At 39.7% G+C, this 18,113-nt stretch overlaps 1 protein-coding gene across 1 annotated transcript in view; it reads right to left on the bottom strand.

Moving 5' to 3' along the window:
- LOC124305472 (protein Wnt-4-like) overlaps positions 1 to 17,883 on the bottom strand; it is a 49,819-nt gene extending 31,936 nt beyond the window's left edge. The window contains exon 1 of the mRNA XM_046764973.1: positions 17,531 to 17,883. Within this exon, the coding sequence (XP_046620929.1) occupies positions 17,531 to 17,769 (239 nt within the window). The 5' untranslated portion in view covers positions 17,770 to 17,883. The remainder of the gene's footprint in view (positions 1 to 17,530) is intronic.
- Between the last annotated feature and the right edge of the window lie 230 nt (positions 17,884 to 18,113).

Here is an 18,113-nt window from a genome sequence, read left to right as displayed (position 1 = left end):
AGGAAACATCGTTACTTCCGGACCTTACGATCGTCCGAAATTCAGCTAGTCGATCGTAACGAAGTAAAGATGTTCATATTTCGGAACGACGACTCTTTAGAAGTTCTTTTAAAATTGTACAACGGGCTATTCCATCACGTTTCGTGTGACTTCAACGTGATGGCCTGGAAGGAGAACGAGAATTATTGCTAAAAGGATTTTGCTCGGAGTGTGCAGGAGCTCAGTTCTGAATCAAATTGAGTCAAACCAGTGGACCAGGTTTCTTCCAAATCGGTCAATCCGTTCAAGTTGGTAACTTTAACGACGCACATTTAGGAAACGTCGTTGCTTCGGAACCTCAGGATCGTCCGAAACTCATCTAGTCAATCGTAACAAAGTAAACATGTTCATGTTTTGGACAGACGACTCTTTGGAAGTTTTTCTAAAATTGTACAACAAGTTATTCCATCATGTTTCGTTGGATTCGCGTTGCCAACTTCAACACGGTGTCATTTCCAGGAGGAAAAAAAAATATCTAATCAGCTCTACGTCAGGAAGAACGGAGACCAAAGGTCCATTGATTTCTTCGATTCTTCGCAGACTTGAAGTGAAAATTCAACTCATACGATTGGTGGTAGTTACAAGATAGTACAAGGAGTACCAGTCGAAGTTTTCCTCTTTTCTTCCAACTTGTATACAATTCCTTGGGATTACTAGCCCGCATGACTTGGACCGCAAATCTCTTCGACCAGGTATTACGTACATCATATCCATCCAGGCTGAAATAACGATCGCGATATGCGATAGATAGAGAAAAAGTTTACCAAGTCATCGGACGTTGCGAGGTTTTGCAATAGATCCAAGCGCAACAAATGAATTTTAATATACTAGCTCGAGCGGCAAAAGAACGTCAGCGAGCAACAAACAACGTAACAGAGAATATCGGCGAGCGTCCCACTGAGAAGAAAATTGCTTTCCCCATTGAATGGACTTCCCGTTGAGTTTCCGAATAGGTTGAGAGAATCTCTCTCTCTCTCTATCTCTTAACTTTCGATCCCCTTCCCCCTCCGCCCCGCTTCAGGTATTACGGATAGGTATACGAACGTATATACAGCCAAGAGGTAAAAGATCATTTGCGATTCGATGGTCCCGCTCGCTACAATAAAGCGTCAAGCGTCTTCCCTGTCTGCATGAGAGTCGTTTTAGGCAGATAACAGATTGTCAATAGCGACGTTAATGCCGCCGCTGCTGCTGCCGCTGCGGTATGTGGATAATAAACACTTCAACGAATAATAAATTTCATAAATTTATGTAAAAGTATTGTATTATTATAGGTTTATACCAATAATAAATAATAATAAAACACTTCAATGAATAATAAATTTCATAAATTTATGTGAAGTTATTGTACTATTATATTATTATGATACCGTGCGCTTATAGCGAACGGCCTTTCGATTTTTAATTCAAGAATTTTCTCTCTGTCTCTCTCTCGTTCTCCGTCTCTCGAATTTTTATGTACAATATATTTCTTAAAACGGGATAAAAATTCTTTTTCGTTAGAGGTTATATTTTTCACGGTGTAATTATATTTAATCTTACAGTATTTGACAGATATTTTGAATACCAAATCGATTATACATTTACACATGCACAGCGTTGTACGAATATATAAATTTTTTAATCAATAGAAAAAAGAAAATTAGTTTCCGAAGATTGTATTGATTGAAAAGTGAATTCATGGTCTGTGATAACGATTTTACAATAATCCTGATCGAATTTCACGTAAAGAACGTGATAATTTATCCAAATCCGCAGAATTCGTAATTGTCTAAAATCGAGAGAAATTACGAGGATTAAGTTAGTAACTTTACCGTAACGATGCATGTTTAACAAAAAAATCGCTAATTCGCGCCTTCGCGATTTTCCGAAATGAAGTTTAACCGTCGTAAACAAAATATAAACCGATTCTGAAAAGCCAACTCATTTTAAATTTGATAGTAATGATTTATTCTTCTTGCCGATGTATCGTTAAGTTAACGTTACTAACTTCAGGCTCTCGGGAAGTTTCATGGTAAATTGTGAATCCGCAAATGTACTCGACGAATGTATTCATTACGATGATTATTATCAACACGATACGATACTTTCACAGAGTTGTTGCCGAGCTGTTCGTAGGCAGCAAACTAGCCAATGACGTAACCGCACAGCGATGCAAACTACGCATGATTTGGTCTCTAACCACCTAAAGCGCGACATAACCGCAAGGACGCGGAGAGAATCAGGAATGCACGGGGAGTCTGGAGGTCCCTGCAGGAGCAGGACAAACTCCCGTGGGTGTTTAATATTAAGAGACGAGTTAGCAGTCGCCCCTCGTCACATACGTACGTCATTTGGGTTACGATACGGGGATGCGGAGGGAGAGAGAGAGATAGAGAGAGAGAGACGGAGAGAGAGAGAGAGATATTGCAGGATGAAGACCATTTGCCACTGTTTTGTATAATCCTGCAGGACGAAGCAGTAAATGCGAAAAAGATGCGGGGTGCAGTGGGGTGGAAAAATATTTAGAGGTCGCTACCAGTTATTGTAATATTTGTTATTTATTTTTATGCGAATGCCTTACGAACTTATATATGTATATATATATTAGGGTGGTCCTTATTCAGGGTGTTGACGAATTTTTGCCATACCATCCCCCAAATCAACTTCAAATAATTCGAAAACAATCGCCTAATTTTTTCAGATTTTTACATCGAATCTAAGATAGTCCGCATTGTGATCGAAGTTTCTTATGGAAATTAACACGGGTGAAACTTTTTTTTCTCAGTATATATTTTATTGCAAGAGTAATGATGTTCCAAATAATCTGTAACCGCGAAGTTTTGGTGAGAATTAGTGCCACTGTCTGGGAAAAAATACACATCGTCGTACGAGGCAATCTAGACGAGTTGCACAACCTCGAAACCTGACTTTTCTTTTATTTAGAGGAAGTGCAATTCGTCTAGATTGCCTCGTACGACGATGTGTATTTTTTTTTCCATACAGCATCACTTGTGCCGACTAAAACCTCGCGGTTACAGATTTTTTTGAACATTATTACTTTCGCGATAAAATATATGGTGCGAAAAAAAGTTTTTCTCACGTCACTTCCATAAGAAGCTTCGATCACAACGCGGGCTATCTCAGACTTGCTGTAAGAATCTGAAAAAAATTGGCGACTCTTTTCAAATGATTTGAAATTGATTTCAGTGATGGAGCGGTAAAACTTTGTCAACACCCTAAACAAGGACCACCCTAGCACACACGATAGTTTATTTGTTTCGTATCACGGTCCAATCAATCGTTCACCAATCAACGTCAAACCGCGCCTAACAATTCCGTATTTGGCTCTTCTCGTCTTTTATCCGAAAGATTAATTCTCTCGGAGAAATTTGGATAGCAGTTTTTGTTACCGAAATAGGAGTACCGCGTCACGTTATAATGTCCATGTTTCGTTTTCGGTACTGATTTTTACGAACAACGATTAATCGGACCACGATACGAAAAAAATAAACTAACATATATGTATACATATATACTAGTCCGTAAGGTGCAGACATAAAAAAATAAAAATAAAAAACATAACAATAATCGGTAACCAACTCAAAATTTTTTCTACCTCCTCCAGGTTTTACGAACAATGTTCTTCTTCAGTATTTGTCACAAATTTTTCGAGTGGCACCTTAAAAAAAAAAAAAAAAATGTTGAAAAATGAATCACCCTAAGGTGTGACGGCGAGGGGTGTTCGTAGGGGATGCGTTTCTCTTTCATTACACATTATTTTTCCTCCTCGGCCTCCTCCTTTTTTTACGATGCATGCAGGTGATTTCGGGGATGCCTCCGTGAGTCACGATCGACGCTATTCCGTACAGACATACATAGGCGAAGAAGGCAAAGAAGAAGAAGAAGGAGGAGGAGGAGGAGGAGGAGGTAGGAAATAAACATGGTGTAACGTGTGGCGGAGGGAGGAACGGCTGAACAAGGGTAAGTTAACTACCTTGTTGAACGCGAGGAGAGATATACGCGTCCGTAAGGGTATAAGGTATGTTATATGTATGGAGCTACCTTCAGGTTATATTCTCGAGAGGGGGATGCGGCCGATCGACTTCTGCCTACTAGGGAAGAACAAATCCCGACGACGAACCTCCGCGAAGGCTAAACACGCGAAAAAACGTGCGCGAGACGATGTTGCACGTATATTATATATACTGTACCAACCCCGTGTGTAAAATAATTGTTGGAAGAATCTTGTCTGCGTCAATTTTTATCGGCCTAAGTGTAAATAAAACTGATGGAAAAAAAAATAAAAGTCAATATTGCGAATGGTCGAAATATCGGAAATTTCAAACGTGCGAAAATGAAATAACGAAAGATTTCGGAACCGTTCATCTTTCGTTATTTTATTTCCGTAAGAAAATATCGAGACTAAAATGATTGCTTTGAAAATTTAACGGACGACGTTAAATCAGTTTAATTTCAAAAATCTGAACACACTTTGCACTTTTTTTAAAAACAGTTTACTCAATTTCGGACGATTCCACAGTTACGAAATAACCATTTTTCTTTAAAAAGAAAAAAAAAAAAGAAAAAACTAACAATTCGTTAAATTGTAACGTTACGAATTTGACCCTCTTTACCAAGAAAAAATCAAATAAAAAATTCGACACTTGTCGCAACTCTTTTTCTAATCTTTTTTCAATCGTCTAACCCGCCCGCCGTGTAATTTTCTCCACGTATACACGTATACGTGCTGTGGCATACTTGTAAAACAAATTCAGGCCTAATATTCATGGGCATGTAATAACTATTAGTAACAATTACACTTGTGTTATTACAGCGGGCACGCGCGATTCCGAATGCGATGTGTACCATCATCCCGACTATTTTATTGGCTGGTCGCGTGCACAGCTGCGATCAAATTAAGTTTCGAATCGATCGCTCTCACATATGTACAACAATATATTATATATATATATATGTATGTATGTATGTATGTACACAAACTAGGTATATTTGTAACAATACATTTACGTATCCGACTGTCGCTTCATCACATACTCGCAGGATGATGCATACCCATTTATCTTAACGTAGTTCATCATCATCATCATCATCATCATCGTCGTCATCATCAGCTGTTGCAATGTCAAAGCTTCGCGACGACGGCGATAATCGTAATTTACACCGTATTGCTATCTGTTACAAGCGTCTTGTTTGTGGATTCTTATTTAATATTCCACAGTCTTTAGAGAGACTAATTAATCAATCAGGTGTCGAACACGATTCCGACGAGCAATGTTTATCGACTTATTACGATCACTGATTGAACATGTGTATGTATGTATATATATATACGTATATACGACGATTTGTCATTACTGTAATCCTTCCTTCCATGCCCCTCTTAGCTAGTTTCTTCGTTACTGGCCAAGGTATATTATATATACATACACACAGAGAGGTAGAGTAAGTCGTAGTCGTCGTCGTCGCTTTCGAAGGTAAAGAGAAGAAGAAGTCTCTCCTAGGAAAGAGCTGCAGCAGTTTACCCAGTATATGTATATACAATTTTTTTCTTCGCCGTCGTCTTCTTCTTAAAAATGTCTACATACATACATACATATATATATGTAATATTTTTTTTTTTTCGTAATCGTTTTTTACCACGTCCTCCTCCTCTCCCTCTCTTCTCGACTTTGCCCAGGGTCCGTTTGAGTCGTCTGGATGATACACATGGACAGACACGGGGCACAGACAGCAGGTTCAATAGACTAGAACGCGTCTTGCGGGCGCATGTGTATAATAGATATTTGTACATTCTCGTCTGCGTCGGTGTGCAAGCATCCGTGCATATACAAGCGGCAGGGATGGAGAGAAAGAGAGAAAGAGAGGGAGAGAGAGAGAGAGTGAAAAGAGAAGGGCGGCGATCCACAAACCCGTCGGTTTCGAGTCGAAATCATTTCGAAATAATTCAGGGGACAGAGAATATTCCCTTTTCTCGATGCAGGCTCGACCGACGGATATAGATTTGTGTTTGAGTTGTTCATCCCTGCCGCATATATACATGGTGGAATATGCGCGACACCGCAGACCTGCACTGCTTCGTAGGAGTTATTTATGATGGATTAGGACAGGTTTAGCCCGTGCGTAATTTATGTTTTGATCCTTGTACTGTACACACAAATATACACACGCAAACACACACAAGCACACACAGGCAAACAGATATATACGCGTTGCACATACGCGTCAACCCCTTCGGAATGTTTTTTATTTCATTATATACGCGCGTGTGTCGCGTTTGCTGTTGGAAAAGAAAAAAAAAAAAATGGAAGAGATGAGATGAAGTGGGAAATTGGAGACGATGAGACACAGGTGATATTCGTGGTGGTCGCTAAATCTTCGTCGCGAAATTCCCCGACTTTTTACAGGCTTTTCAGACAAAAGTCTCATAATTTTCCCTTACCAATTCGGACAAATTGGTTGCAGGAAATTGATAAAAATATACGTATATTTCGTATAATTTTTTTTGCTTTTTGTTTTACGAAAGTACGAACCGTCGCTCGGGTCGGATTGTCCCGTCTAGTCGATGCGCAAAATCGTTTGTAAGGTAATATTTAGGAGTGTTCAAAGTTTGAAGAGAACCTTCCGCCAGTGGTAAAGAAAAATTGTATCCCATCTGATTTATCTGAAGCTTAAAAAAAATTGCGGGACGTGTTTGTACGAAGAGAAAACGTATGGCAAACGGTTCTCTGACTTTTCGCAAAAACCGCCGACGTTTCCCCGACTATTACAGAATTTCATTAAATTCTACGACAGTTCCAGGTTTTTCAGAATACCCTGATCAGTGACCACCCTGTGAAACAATGTCGCAATGAAATTCATTTGCATCCCAAATATCGGTGCTTCTATGATCTCTGGAATGGCTCCGATACAAGAAAAAAACGTGCGTCATTGACTTTTCTGCGCGACGTTTTGCAGCTTTTGGATTACACTTTGGTGTCGATTCATCACCTTCTCTATTTATGATCCTCGAGTTTGTACGACAGTTTTAAACCGAGTCTAGCTACCGAATTACATGAACGTGAGTTTTGACCCCGGGGTAAAACTCGAACCGAACGACAACGATACAGGTGATCGAAAAAAATGGGAACCATTACGCCGTAAAAAGAAGAAGAAGAAGAAGAAGAAGAAGAAGAGGAGGAGGAAGAAGAGGAAGAAGAAGCGGCGTACAACTACACAGCCGGACGGCAAGGAAAAAGGTTTGAAAGGTCCTCTCCTCGACTTTTCACCACCCCAACAATCCCCCGGCACTTAATATGAACCAGAAAACACGTTCGCCCAAAATATGCATACAGGTATAGGCGATAAGAAGAATCTCGAATCAGATTGGCTTAGGTTGGGTGTCAATATTATCTGATTGCGGATGAATAGGCGTGATATTATTATTTCGGGGACTCGAATGAATAATAAAAAGACGACTGGAGGCGATTTGTCCCACTCTTGTTCCGGAGGATAATTTTCGCGAAAATAATGTCGGTAACGTTACCGTAACGATGCATGCGTAAGAAAAATTGCTACTCAATTCGTATCTTTATCCGAGATTTGGCAAATCATTATTTGACAAAATGAACTTCGATATTAAAAACCAATTCCTTGAGGGTTATTTTAAAATCCCAAATAACGATTATTTTTTAGTCTCAGGTTTCGTTACTTTGACATTATTACAAGATAATTCGGTTTTAATAATAATAGTAACAATGTCAAAAAGTTGTTCGTAAATTGTTTAAACAAAAATTTGTCAAATTACAAATGAAATTTTTCTCAGTGCATTTGTACAAGCGTCTGTAAACGAAAAAAGAGGACGTCGGTTCGCGTGAAACGTTTTTCGCTAACTTGAAATTGAGAGGTAAAGCCACTTGTCGTTGGCGAAGCCGCGTTATTACAGGCCTAACACACACACAGAGCCCTTTTGTGCGAAAAAAGGTTTTGGCTCGAGGATGATCGTGATCGCAGCACGTATCCAACGTCCGAAATTCCCCAGGTTTTACCCCGCCAGCTATCTCGGAGAGGCACACTTGTTGAATGCGTGGCTTATCTTCAGCTATAGATCACCTAGCTCGCAAGCACCGTCTCTCCTCCTCTCTCTCTCTCTCTCTCTCTCTCTGTGTGTCTCCTTCCACAACACCACGTATACCCCCTTCGCGCAAAATTCCATCACGCTCGTGCAACATTAACTCCGTTTCGCACATTCTCAACTGCAATTCGCCACTCTAATCGTGATAAAGTAGAAAAAGATAAAACGGCGTTGGTACGTCAATTTTTTTTTTTTTTTTTTTATTTAATGAAAAAATAAATGATTTAATAGAAACTCGCGATTCTTACATTTTCTGCGAACGATTGGACATTCCATCGTATTCTCATGATATACACGGTTGGGTAAGAAAAAAAAAAAAGAATAGAAAAAATGTCCCATCAAGTACACTAAGATTTTTCGATTGATTTAACAAATTGCTTAGTGTATGATTATGGGGGAAAAAAGTAAAAATTACAAATTAAACGTTGATGTGACAATTTAAACGTTAAAATTACAAAACAATTCTGTCATATTGATTAACAGAAATGTGAACGAATAACAAGAATATAAAGTAAACCTGCCGAGACATTATGTTTAAGTTTAATTATTCTAACAGTGTAAGGTTACAGTTTTTTGTCGAATCGGTTATACTCGACTCTCCGAGAGAAGCAAAAGTCGCGAGAAACTACAGAGATCGAGTAAAAATTCCGATCAGAGAGACGAGATTGGATTAGATTACAAATCATTTATCAACGCCGTAGCCAAATTCGGCCAAAGGGCAAATGAAAGAGTACGGGTAGTGATACGTGAGACTATACTAAGCGGAAAACAACATAACAGAAGCATATAGTAGTCAGACATCAGCAACGAACATGCATAAATCTCAACGTTACAATAACAATAAGTTAAGAAATAAATACAAAGAGTAACCAATACCGTAAACACGGAGCAAAACAACAGACAGTCGATACAGCGAGCAATAATAATATGAATAAATAAATTGTGTAAATAAAAGAGAAAGAAAGAAGGAAAGAGAGAGAGAGAGAGAGAGAGAGAGAGAGAAAGGGAATAGGAATAGGAGGGAGGCATTCTTTTGGGGAGCCGCGCAACCTGAGCCCCGGCAGCATAAATCTAGGAAGAAAAAAGAACTAGGGGTGGTGGGATGTGGTTTGAGAAGGGAAATAAAATCAACCCTTGGCGATAAATAAGCGACAGAGCAAGGGCCTCGTCGATCCCATGAGTCAAATTGCGGTGCAGTACCGTATACGTGGTATACACATGGTGTTGGGATGGTGGTGGAGGGAATCTAAGGTATTAGAGACACGCGGAGTGTGCCTGCTGCTGCATCTAACATGTAATATGTATAATGTATACCCGCCAATAAAGTTGTGCCAGTGCGTAAAACGCGCGGTCCTATAGTACGGTACGGTATGGTATGGTATGCTATGGTATGGTATAGTATAGCAGCACGGATGCAGCATCGACTGACTGACCCCCCCCCCCCCCCCCCCTTTCCCCCCTAACTCCCAGAATGCAATTTTATCCCGCGGGGAAAGTTGGACGAAGGGTCTCTCCTCCTCTTATCTCTAGCTCTCTTTCTCGCAATGTTTCTCGACGGCGTAATGGACTCTTGAATAAAACAGGCGAAGAGAGCCTCCATCCTCCTCATCCTACTACAGCCTAGGAAGGCGGATGTCTTGTGCAATATAGGTGTAAGTATGTACGCACATGCATGTACCAAGAACGGTGTTAAATTCTGCATCCCCCTCCTACTCGTCGCGTTTCTCTGATCTCCGATTCTCGGAGAAGGAAATGAACTTTTCCCCTAACCTCTATCTGAGGAGCATGGACACCTTGACAAGTTGCAGGGTGTGCAACATCGCGATACGAGTTCGCTGCATAACTTCGACGGTAGATTTATATCCAACCGACTGACTGACGACGATGACGACGATGACGACGATGATCATCGTCACTGCTGTGCAAAACGCTTTTATGTATCGCGTAAATGATTACGGTCAAACGATGAAGAATATTCATCGAATTTTAATGATGAAGTTAGGTTAGGTTAGGCTTCGTTTGATTAGGTTAAGTTAGGTCAAGTATAATCGTAACGATATAACGTGCAAAGGAAAAAGTTTTTACTTCCCACCTTTAGGATTGTCTAGAATATGGTAAACCATGATGATTAACAACGGTGTTATATGTGGCGGCAAGACATTAAGGTTAGGTTAGGTTAGGTTAGGTATAACCGTAACGATCCGTGTTGAGGAAAAATTGTCACCTCCCACCTTTTGGGCTGTCTAAGATTTGGTAAGCCATGATAATTAACAATGGTACTAGGATTTTGGTAGCGCACAGGTAGAATGGTAAGGAAGAATTTGACGATGGATTGGAATGTTTAAACCGTTCATTAACTTGGACAAATATCGTCGAATTACCCGACTTTTTATACCGATGTGGAAACAATTTCTTTGCATTCTTTCCAAGGACTCAAAACTCCGTGCATCTCCGAAGATTTCACAACATTTAATATCCGTACATGTAAAAGCTGGTTTAGCGGAATTTTTCATATGGTATTTTTTATAAGTCGGTAACGCAAAAGATCCAAAGATCTTCTGGTCAAGTACAACGTGGATTGATTACGAGCTGCGTGACGCAAGGCCCGCACCACAAAGATCAAGATTCAAGAACTGGAGCAGCGAATCCATGAAACGAAGTATCGCGTAATGCAAGCACCGCAGTTCCACTTCAACTTCTTCAATTAAACGCCCTCCGGGATTAGGGCTATGATTCGAGGAGATCGTTGGGTGGAGGAAATCGCCGCCAAGGACCAGAAGAAGAAGAAGAAGAAGAAGAAGAAGAAGAAGAAGAAGGGCAAAAAGAAGAAGAGTGAACCGGCGCTGCAGCGCAACCAAGGGCTTCGGAAATGACGAAACAAAAACAAGTTTTGAAGAAGGCCCGAGGGGCTGGCATAGGTTGGGTCAGTTTTTCATATTGTCTACCTGTCGGCTACTTCAGAGGAGAGTTTCGTGGCTGTTAGCACCTCCCTTTGTAACGAACCCACCAGCGTCACGAAGAGACCGAGGGGGAGAGAGAGAGAGAGAGAGAAAGGAGAGCGGAATGGAACTGAGGAGAGAAGCGAGAAGCGAGAAGAGACTAGGCAGGCTTCTCTTCTTCTCCTTCTTCATTCCATTCTGTTCACCTCTCTTCGCGGTCCGTGGATGATGGTGTCCCAGCAGTGCTGCAGCACCACCAGAAGAACCAAGAGAGAAAAATGCCTCGAGACTCTCGACAAAGTAGGTATACATGTCCATGAGTATGTGTATGTTTACGTGTATGTACACGTATGCATATCCACAAGAGTTGGAAAAGCCGTGGGTTTCCATGGCGGAGGGGAAGAGCACCCATTGTTATGACATTAGCTGGTCCCTCTCGACTCTCCGATGCTGCAACGCCGAACGAAGCGGATCCGAAGAGGACCTGCAGCACTTTCGGCTCGCCGATTTTCTTTGTCGGTACGATAAAGTCGCCGAAGAAGAAATAGACCATCGAGATGGAGACGGGACCGAGGATCGGTGGAAAAAGAGCGACGGATCGAGCTGCTGCTGCAGTCACTGTGTTGTTGTGTCGAAGATGGAAGATGAAGAGGATGAAGAGGATGAAGATGAGGAGGAGGAGGACTGCAGGGTAATAAGCAACGCAACTGTGCAGAGATACCCATTAACTTTTTTATCTTTCGGAGGCAGCAGCTTAACGCCAAAAAACACTGCAGTGCTACCGAGTTCGACCCCTCGACTTTAGAACTAAACGATTTCGAATCAAGTGTCGTTTTCAATCGTCAGTTCATGAGATGATTATTTTGAAAAAGAGAAATTCGTACCGTAGATATCGCATTTCGGAAGATGAGTAGGTAGGTATATCACTGTTCAAAATTTCTTCATGTAACTTCCTACGCTGTGTTGGAAGTTTTTTTTATCTCGTTCCTATAAATTTTTAGTAAAATCAAAATCAGCTTCATTGCGAATTGAAGACAAATGTATGCATATCGTAATTTACGTAGCTGCGTCGAATTTGTAAATTTGCAACCTGATTTCGTAAATTGAAAAAAATTAAAAATTTCTCTCAGTGCTACCGTTGTACGACGACGGCCCCATATATAACACGTACCTTTATACCATAGTCATATTTATACTGGCATTGCCAAATAACATATCACACCTATAAAAGATGCCGATTTTAAATCCCGGCATCAACCCAGCATCGCGCATACCCTGCAGCGCAATAAGCCATCGATGGAAACCCATAAGTTTTTATATGGTTACGTGGGGTAAGGTGGGCACGCGATATGGTGGTGGTGCAGCAGTAGCAGCAGCAGCAGCGGCAATGGGGGTTCAAACTGATTGTGAGAGAGGGCAGAGACCCCTCTTTTCTCTTTGTGCTTCACGTACGTACTACACATGTACATATATCCATGGATATGCGTGCGGTGTTTTTTACTTCCCCCTTCCCCCAGCTTTACTTCTTTTTTTTACGATACTACAAGATGGCGTGACCGTATAATATTGTACCACTATAATATTGAACGTAAAATAACTCGGGGTATTTTATACATCGGTTCTCTCATGACATATTATTATTATTAAACATACTTCAGCTGTTGAAACGTTGTTATCAAAAAATAAATCATAAAAAACAAAAAAAAAAAAAAAAGAGTACCAAATTTCAATGTTACTGCCAAAGATTCTCGTTTTTTTTTTTTTTTTTTTACTTCTATCGATAATACATCGTAGTTACACACGTTCGTATGATCTTTGTTCGATAAAAATCTTTACAGTTGTATACGAGCATCCGGTTCCGGTTGCATTATTTGGATCCTAACGGTGAGGAAGGCGGTGTGTACAATAAAAGCAAAAGAGAAAAGATCAGAAGTCGAGTAATAAAAGTAAAGGAAAAAATGAGAAGGAGAATGAAAGGCATCGGATTTATGGTACGTCATTAAGTTTTGCCATTTGGCTTGAGCGTGTGCTTGCATACACACAATGTGTGCACCTTGAACGTACGTGCATTGTAGATGTACAACGTGTACGCGATGTATATCCAAGGATTACCATTTTACTGCCGTTTTTGAATCATCTGTGAGGGGGGATTAGAGGAAAATAAAAATTACGATGATGGATAAAATTCGCACTGGCAGATAATGGAATGAATGAAGATGGGGAAGAGAAAATCGACGGTAGGTATAAAAGTTTGTCGAGCGATAAAAGGATTCTTTTAAAATGTCTTTGTTGAGCAACTTGTATACGATGTTGTAACAACAAATTCTGTTCAATTTGTCCAAGGATCGCTGTGTGGATAATAACGCTATACGTGTAAGACACGCCGAAATATTTACACAAACGACGCGACTTTGATTCACGTTCTTACGTACGTAACAACCGGCTTTGGATTATAGTGGAAAAAAAAAGAATAACATCCGATTCGAATTTCGAACCACGAATTCAGATTCGTGATTAACGATTTTAAAACCTTCGGATACCGTGTTACATGAAAATATGCATACGATCTTGGATTCGTTATCGGTGACCTAAAAAACCTCGGCCTACCAATTTCTGCCGAAATCGGAATATTTTTAGACTTTTTTCCACCGTATTGAATCGCCATTTTGAATTTCGCAATCCGACTTGAGATTCGTGATCAGCCGCCCAACAAACCGACGAGTACAAATTTTCATCAAAATCCAAATGTATTTAGTTTTTTTTTTTCAGCTTATCGAATACGCCAAATTTGAATTTTGCAAATCTGACCTTACATTCGTGATTAGCGATCCGAAAAGCCTCACGGTACCAATTTTCTTTGAAAACCAATCGTCCATTCTCAAGCTATATCATAATTTTTATTCGATTTTTTGGAATTTTGCTATTCAAATAATCGAAAAAGTACCAAACCGATCAAAGTGAAAATCTAAGGGGTGTTTTAAGTTTGGAAAAGCCGCGTCCATTGAGCCATCGGACAAAAGAAAAGTTTCAAAACGTATCGAGATCTAGTGAAATGTAAATTTTTAATTTTCGGAGGTTAATTCCTGCGATAACATCCTTTTTTCTCCGAAAACGATGAGAAACAAGAAGTCGATAAAAGCATCAACACCAGAATCGTGTATAATTCATTCTTAATAACAGTAAAAGGTTGGACGGATGGATCGGGGTTATTTCGAGGTGAAGAAGATCGCACGAAGAGCAAACGACAGCGGAACAAGATTTGAATCTAGAGTGCACAAAGAGGCAACTGCGTCATAAAATCTTGTCTTTTCAAATAGAATAGATGCGAGAGGAGAAGCCACGTGTAGGATACGGATGTACACTTGGGTACAATGAATCTGAGACGGCTAATTTTTTCCACTAGACAGTCACGTTGGCAACACTGAGAAACCCGCAGCGCCACGGTCGGCCGAGCGCGAAACAAACTCAATCTCAATAAATGTCGGATCGACGCGTCAATTCTAAGGTTAGGTTCGACGGTCATGGATTATGTTACGTTTACTGAGATCGAGTTTGTTTCGCGCTCGGCCGACCGTGGCGCTGCGGGTTTCTCAGTGTCGCCAACGTAACTGTCTGGTGGAAAAAATTAGCCGTCTCAGATTCGTTGTCCCCAAGTGTACGTACATAAATGTAGGTACAACGCCTGTGATACACACGTGACTTTTACTGGGCGTGAAGTTTGGAGTGAAAGAAATAAATACCGGGGAGAAAAGTCGTATAAGGTGTGAACTAAAAGCGCATGCACGGCATTTAATATCCGTCATATTACAAAATGCGCTTTTAAGAGACGTAGAGGATGAAGATGGAGGGGGGGAGAAAGCGGCAGCGGTATCGGGAATAAAATAAGGCGATAATGCGATTCTTAATTGCTATCGTAAACTCAACGCGTCCCTGGATTCCTGTCTTCTTCTTGATATTGCTTAATAAAATCGCTTTATTAAAGCCCCTAAACTTCGGTGCTATTCCATACGCACAGTTTTATGTTGCGCAGGCTATAATCAGATATTACAGGTACCCATACATATATATATATATACATATATACACACACCTTGTAAAAGTAATCGATAAAATTTGAAAGAATATTTCAGAACAAAGAAACTTTCGGTGTATTAATTGTGAAAATATGTTACAAATACAAGTTAAAGCAACAATATTTTTATTGAACGAATTTTTAATATCGATTTAACCAAGTTTTCAGAAACGATGATCATTTTGTCGTCCCGTGTTTATTATACGGAAGAAAAAGAATATTTGCGTATTTTACCCCTTCGAATTGACTGTATTCTTCTTTTTTATGCTCTTTTCTTTTTCATCCCAGCGAAAATTTCGAACAGTACAACAATATTCGATCATAAAATTACAGACCTCTCTGTAACGCGAATTTTTTTTTCCACAATCTGTAACAAATGTGAAAATATCGCAGTATATATTTGAGTAAAGCCGAGAAACGGTAAATTACGGGCACGAACATGGGAAAAAATTGTTCTCTGAAATCGAGATTATTATAATATTATAAAAAAAATAATTTCAAAAACACGTTCCAGGATCGAGTGTAGCGATGATAAGAGAATAACGAGCGTTATGTTAACGACTGGATATCGCGTACACGTTGATACGTGTAGGACGAAGAAGAAGGAGGAGAAAGAAGTAGGGTAAAGGGTAGTGCACGGTACACATCTAAACACGAGCATAGTTGTTGCGCATCAAGTTTGAACTAAACTTTCAAGTCACGTACGACCAACGCGCATCTGATGCAGCCAGAAACGTTGTCCCGTGTAACGTAAGTACTAGTCAGACGTGTTTCTGCGCTGATTCGTGATACGTAGTAAAAAAAAAAAAAAAAATAAAACGTAAGCAATGCAAGGTGCCTGTACTGTGTAATATATGTAATATATGTAATACATAGTACGAACGGTATGAATGGTAGGAATAAAATTTGAAGAACAAAAAACAAAAAAAAAAAATAAATAAATAAATAAATAAAAAGGAAAACAACGGAATGAAACTCTGGAGAGAAAAGAATTCGAAGAATAACAAGAAAAATTGTCACTGTCTGAAGTGAAATAAAATTTTTAAAGAATGATGGAAAAGGAACAAAATAAGCGACTGCGATGAAAATTCAAAAAAAAATCTTTTCACCCTCGCACCGTTCACAAATGTAACCTGCGGAAAAACACTTTGTACCGTGATGATATATAATGTTTTGCAAATCGGCTTTGTTAATTAGCCCGGTCCGTTCGCCGCAAAAAAGCTCGAAGCTCGAAGCGCAACTGCAACTGCAACTCCGCAAATTCGGGGTTAAAGTTTCAAAGTAAATAATAATAATAATAATAATAATAATAATAATTATTATTATTATTATTATACGCAAAGTTACGTTTCGCGTGTTTGTATGTAACTCGTTACGATAACGAGACAGATTTTTTATTACTTTTCGCAGTTATTGCCGGGTCATTTTATTTCATCGTTTTTTCCCATCGCGTCGGTACGATCTTTAAACTCCTCGCTCTGCATTTCTTCGACAATTTCATATTTCTTTTTCTTTTTTCTTTAAGAGCAAGCAACTTTTCCACAGCCTTGCGATTTCTCTTTTCCACCTTATAATTTTTTACATCTCTCGGTGGACCATTTTTTTTTTTTTACGATATTTTTTTTTTGTTTTCGTTTTTTCACGTCTTTCCGTACGCAAGATATTATTTATTCGCATGTCTGCCGCACGAAATTCGGATCAAGAAGAAGAAGAAGAAGGAAAAAACATCGAAATTAAAAGGAGAAAAAAAAAGCGTCAAAAGCTTCGGTCTGGGGGGGGGGGGGGGGGGGGGGACGACAACAAAAAATACAATCTCGCCACTTTCTAAATACATTGGTACGCGCAATGCCTGTGCAGCGTATAATAAAGGCTTGCTGCGCATGCTGCACTACAATAAGGAAAACGTGTTAAAAGCGTATTAGTGACGCACTTTTACAACCGTCACGATCGTTACAGACTATGACTACCGATCGTCAACTATATTACAGGTATACCTAACAATGTATACATGTACGAACGAAGAGCCGATATTACAAGCTTACAAGTAAATTTCTGTATTATCAATACAGTATTGAATTGAGGAAACGAAAGGATGAAAAAAAAAGAAAAAAAAAAGAAAATACGAGTCAAGGAATATCGAAGTGATTGAAAAATTGAAAAATAAAATGAAAAGTAAATAAACAATCGAAGAATAGTCGCGAGAAGAAAAGAAACTCTCATATAATTCGATCGCTCTTCCTCTCGATATTTTAATTATTATTAACCAATTCGACGCGTCTTCGTCATACGTAACAACAAATTTAACGATATGCGAACAAAACGACAAGCGTTTGATATTACGATACCAGTTTGTAATCGATAACTTACCACCAATTAGCCTGAACCCCGTTGTGCTGAGTGACGAGGGCGAGTATTATTGCGACGATCATGATCGTGGTCGTCGACGTCGATGAAGATGACGACGACGATGACGATGAAGATGACGGTGCACCGATACCAGCGGTTATACAATTTGAAACGCGACTAGTAACAGTGGTGGTTGTATTACGAGGCACTGCGATCTCGGCCATTCGAGATTCCGATATTATTGTATTACGCATATACATATATAATAATATATAAACTAAACCCAGGCTGCACACTGATGCGGGAGGAGAAAATAATTGGCGATTATGTCACACTGCACTCGAAGCGTAGAAAGGTGAAGAAAAGGGAAAGAATAAAAAAAAAAAAAAAAAAAACCCCGACACTGTTATACGTAATAAAATATCTCCTCCTCCTCCTCCCCCCCTCCCCCCGCTCCGCCCACCACCGTCGACCTCCTCTACGAGCGTCCCCTTAAATACCGACAATTAATTAGTCCTGTTTATCTCTTAGCCTAGCATCTCGTTTAACCGACGCTTGTTACTTATATTTTTATTATTTTTTAATTTTTATATATATAATGTTT

The sequence above is a fragment of the Neodiprion virginianus genome, chromosome 5, assembly GCF_021901495.1.
Source record: "Neodiprion virginianus isolate iyNeoVirg1 chromosome 5, iyNeoVirg1.1, whole genome shotgun sequence".
NCBI lineage: Eukaryota > Metazoa > Arthropoda > Insecta > Hymenoptera > Diprionidae > Neodiprion > Neodiprion virginianus.
Note: the sequence above shows the minus strand (reverse complement) of the source record. Positions and strands in the feature narration are given on the sequence as shown.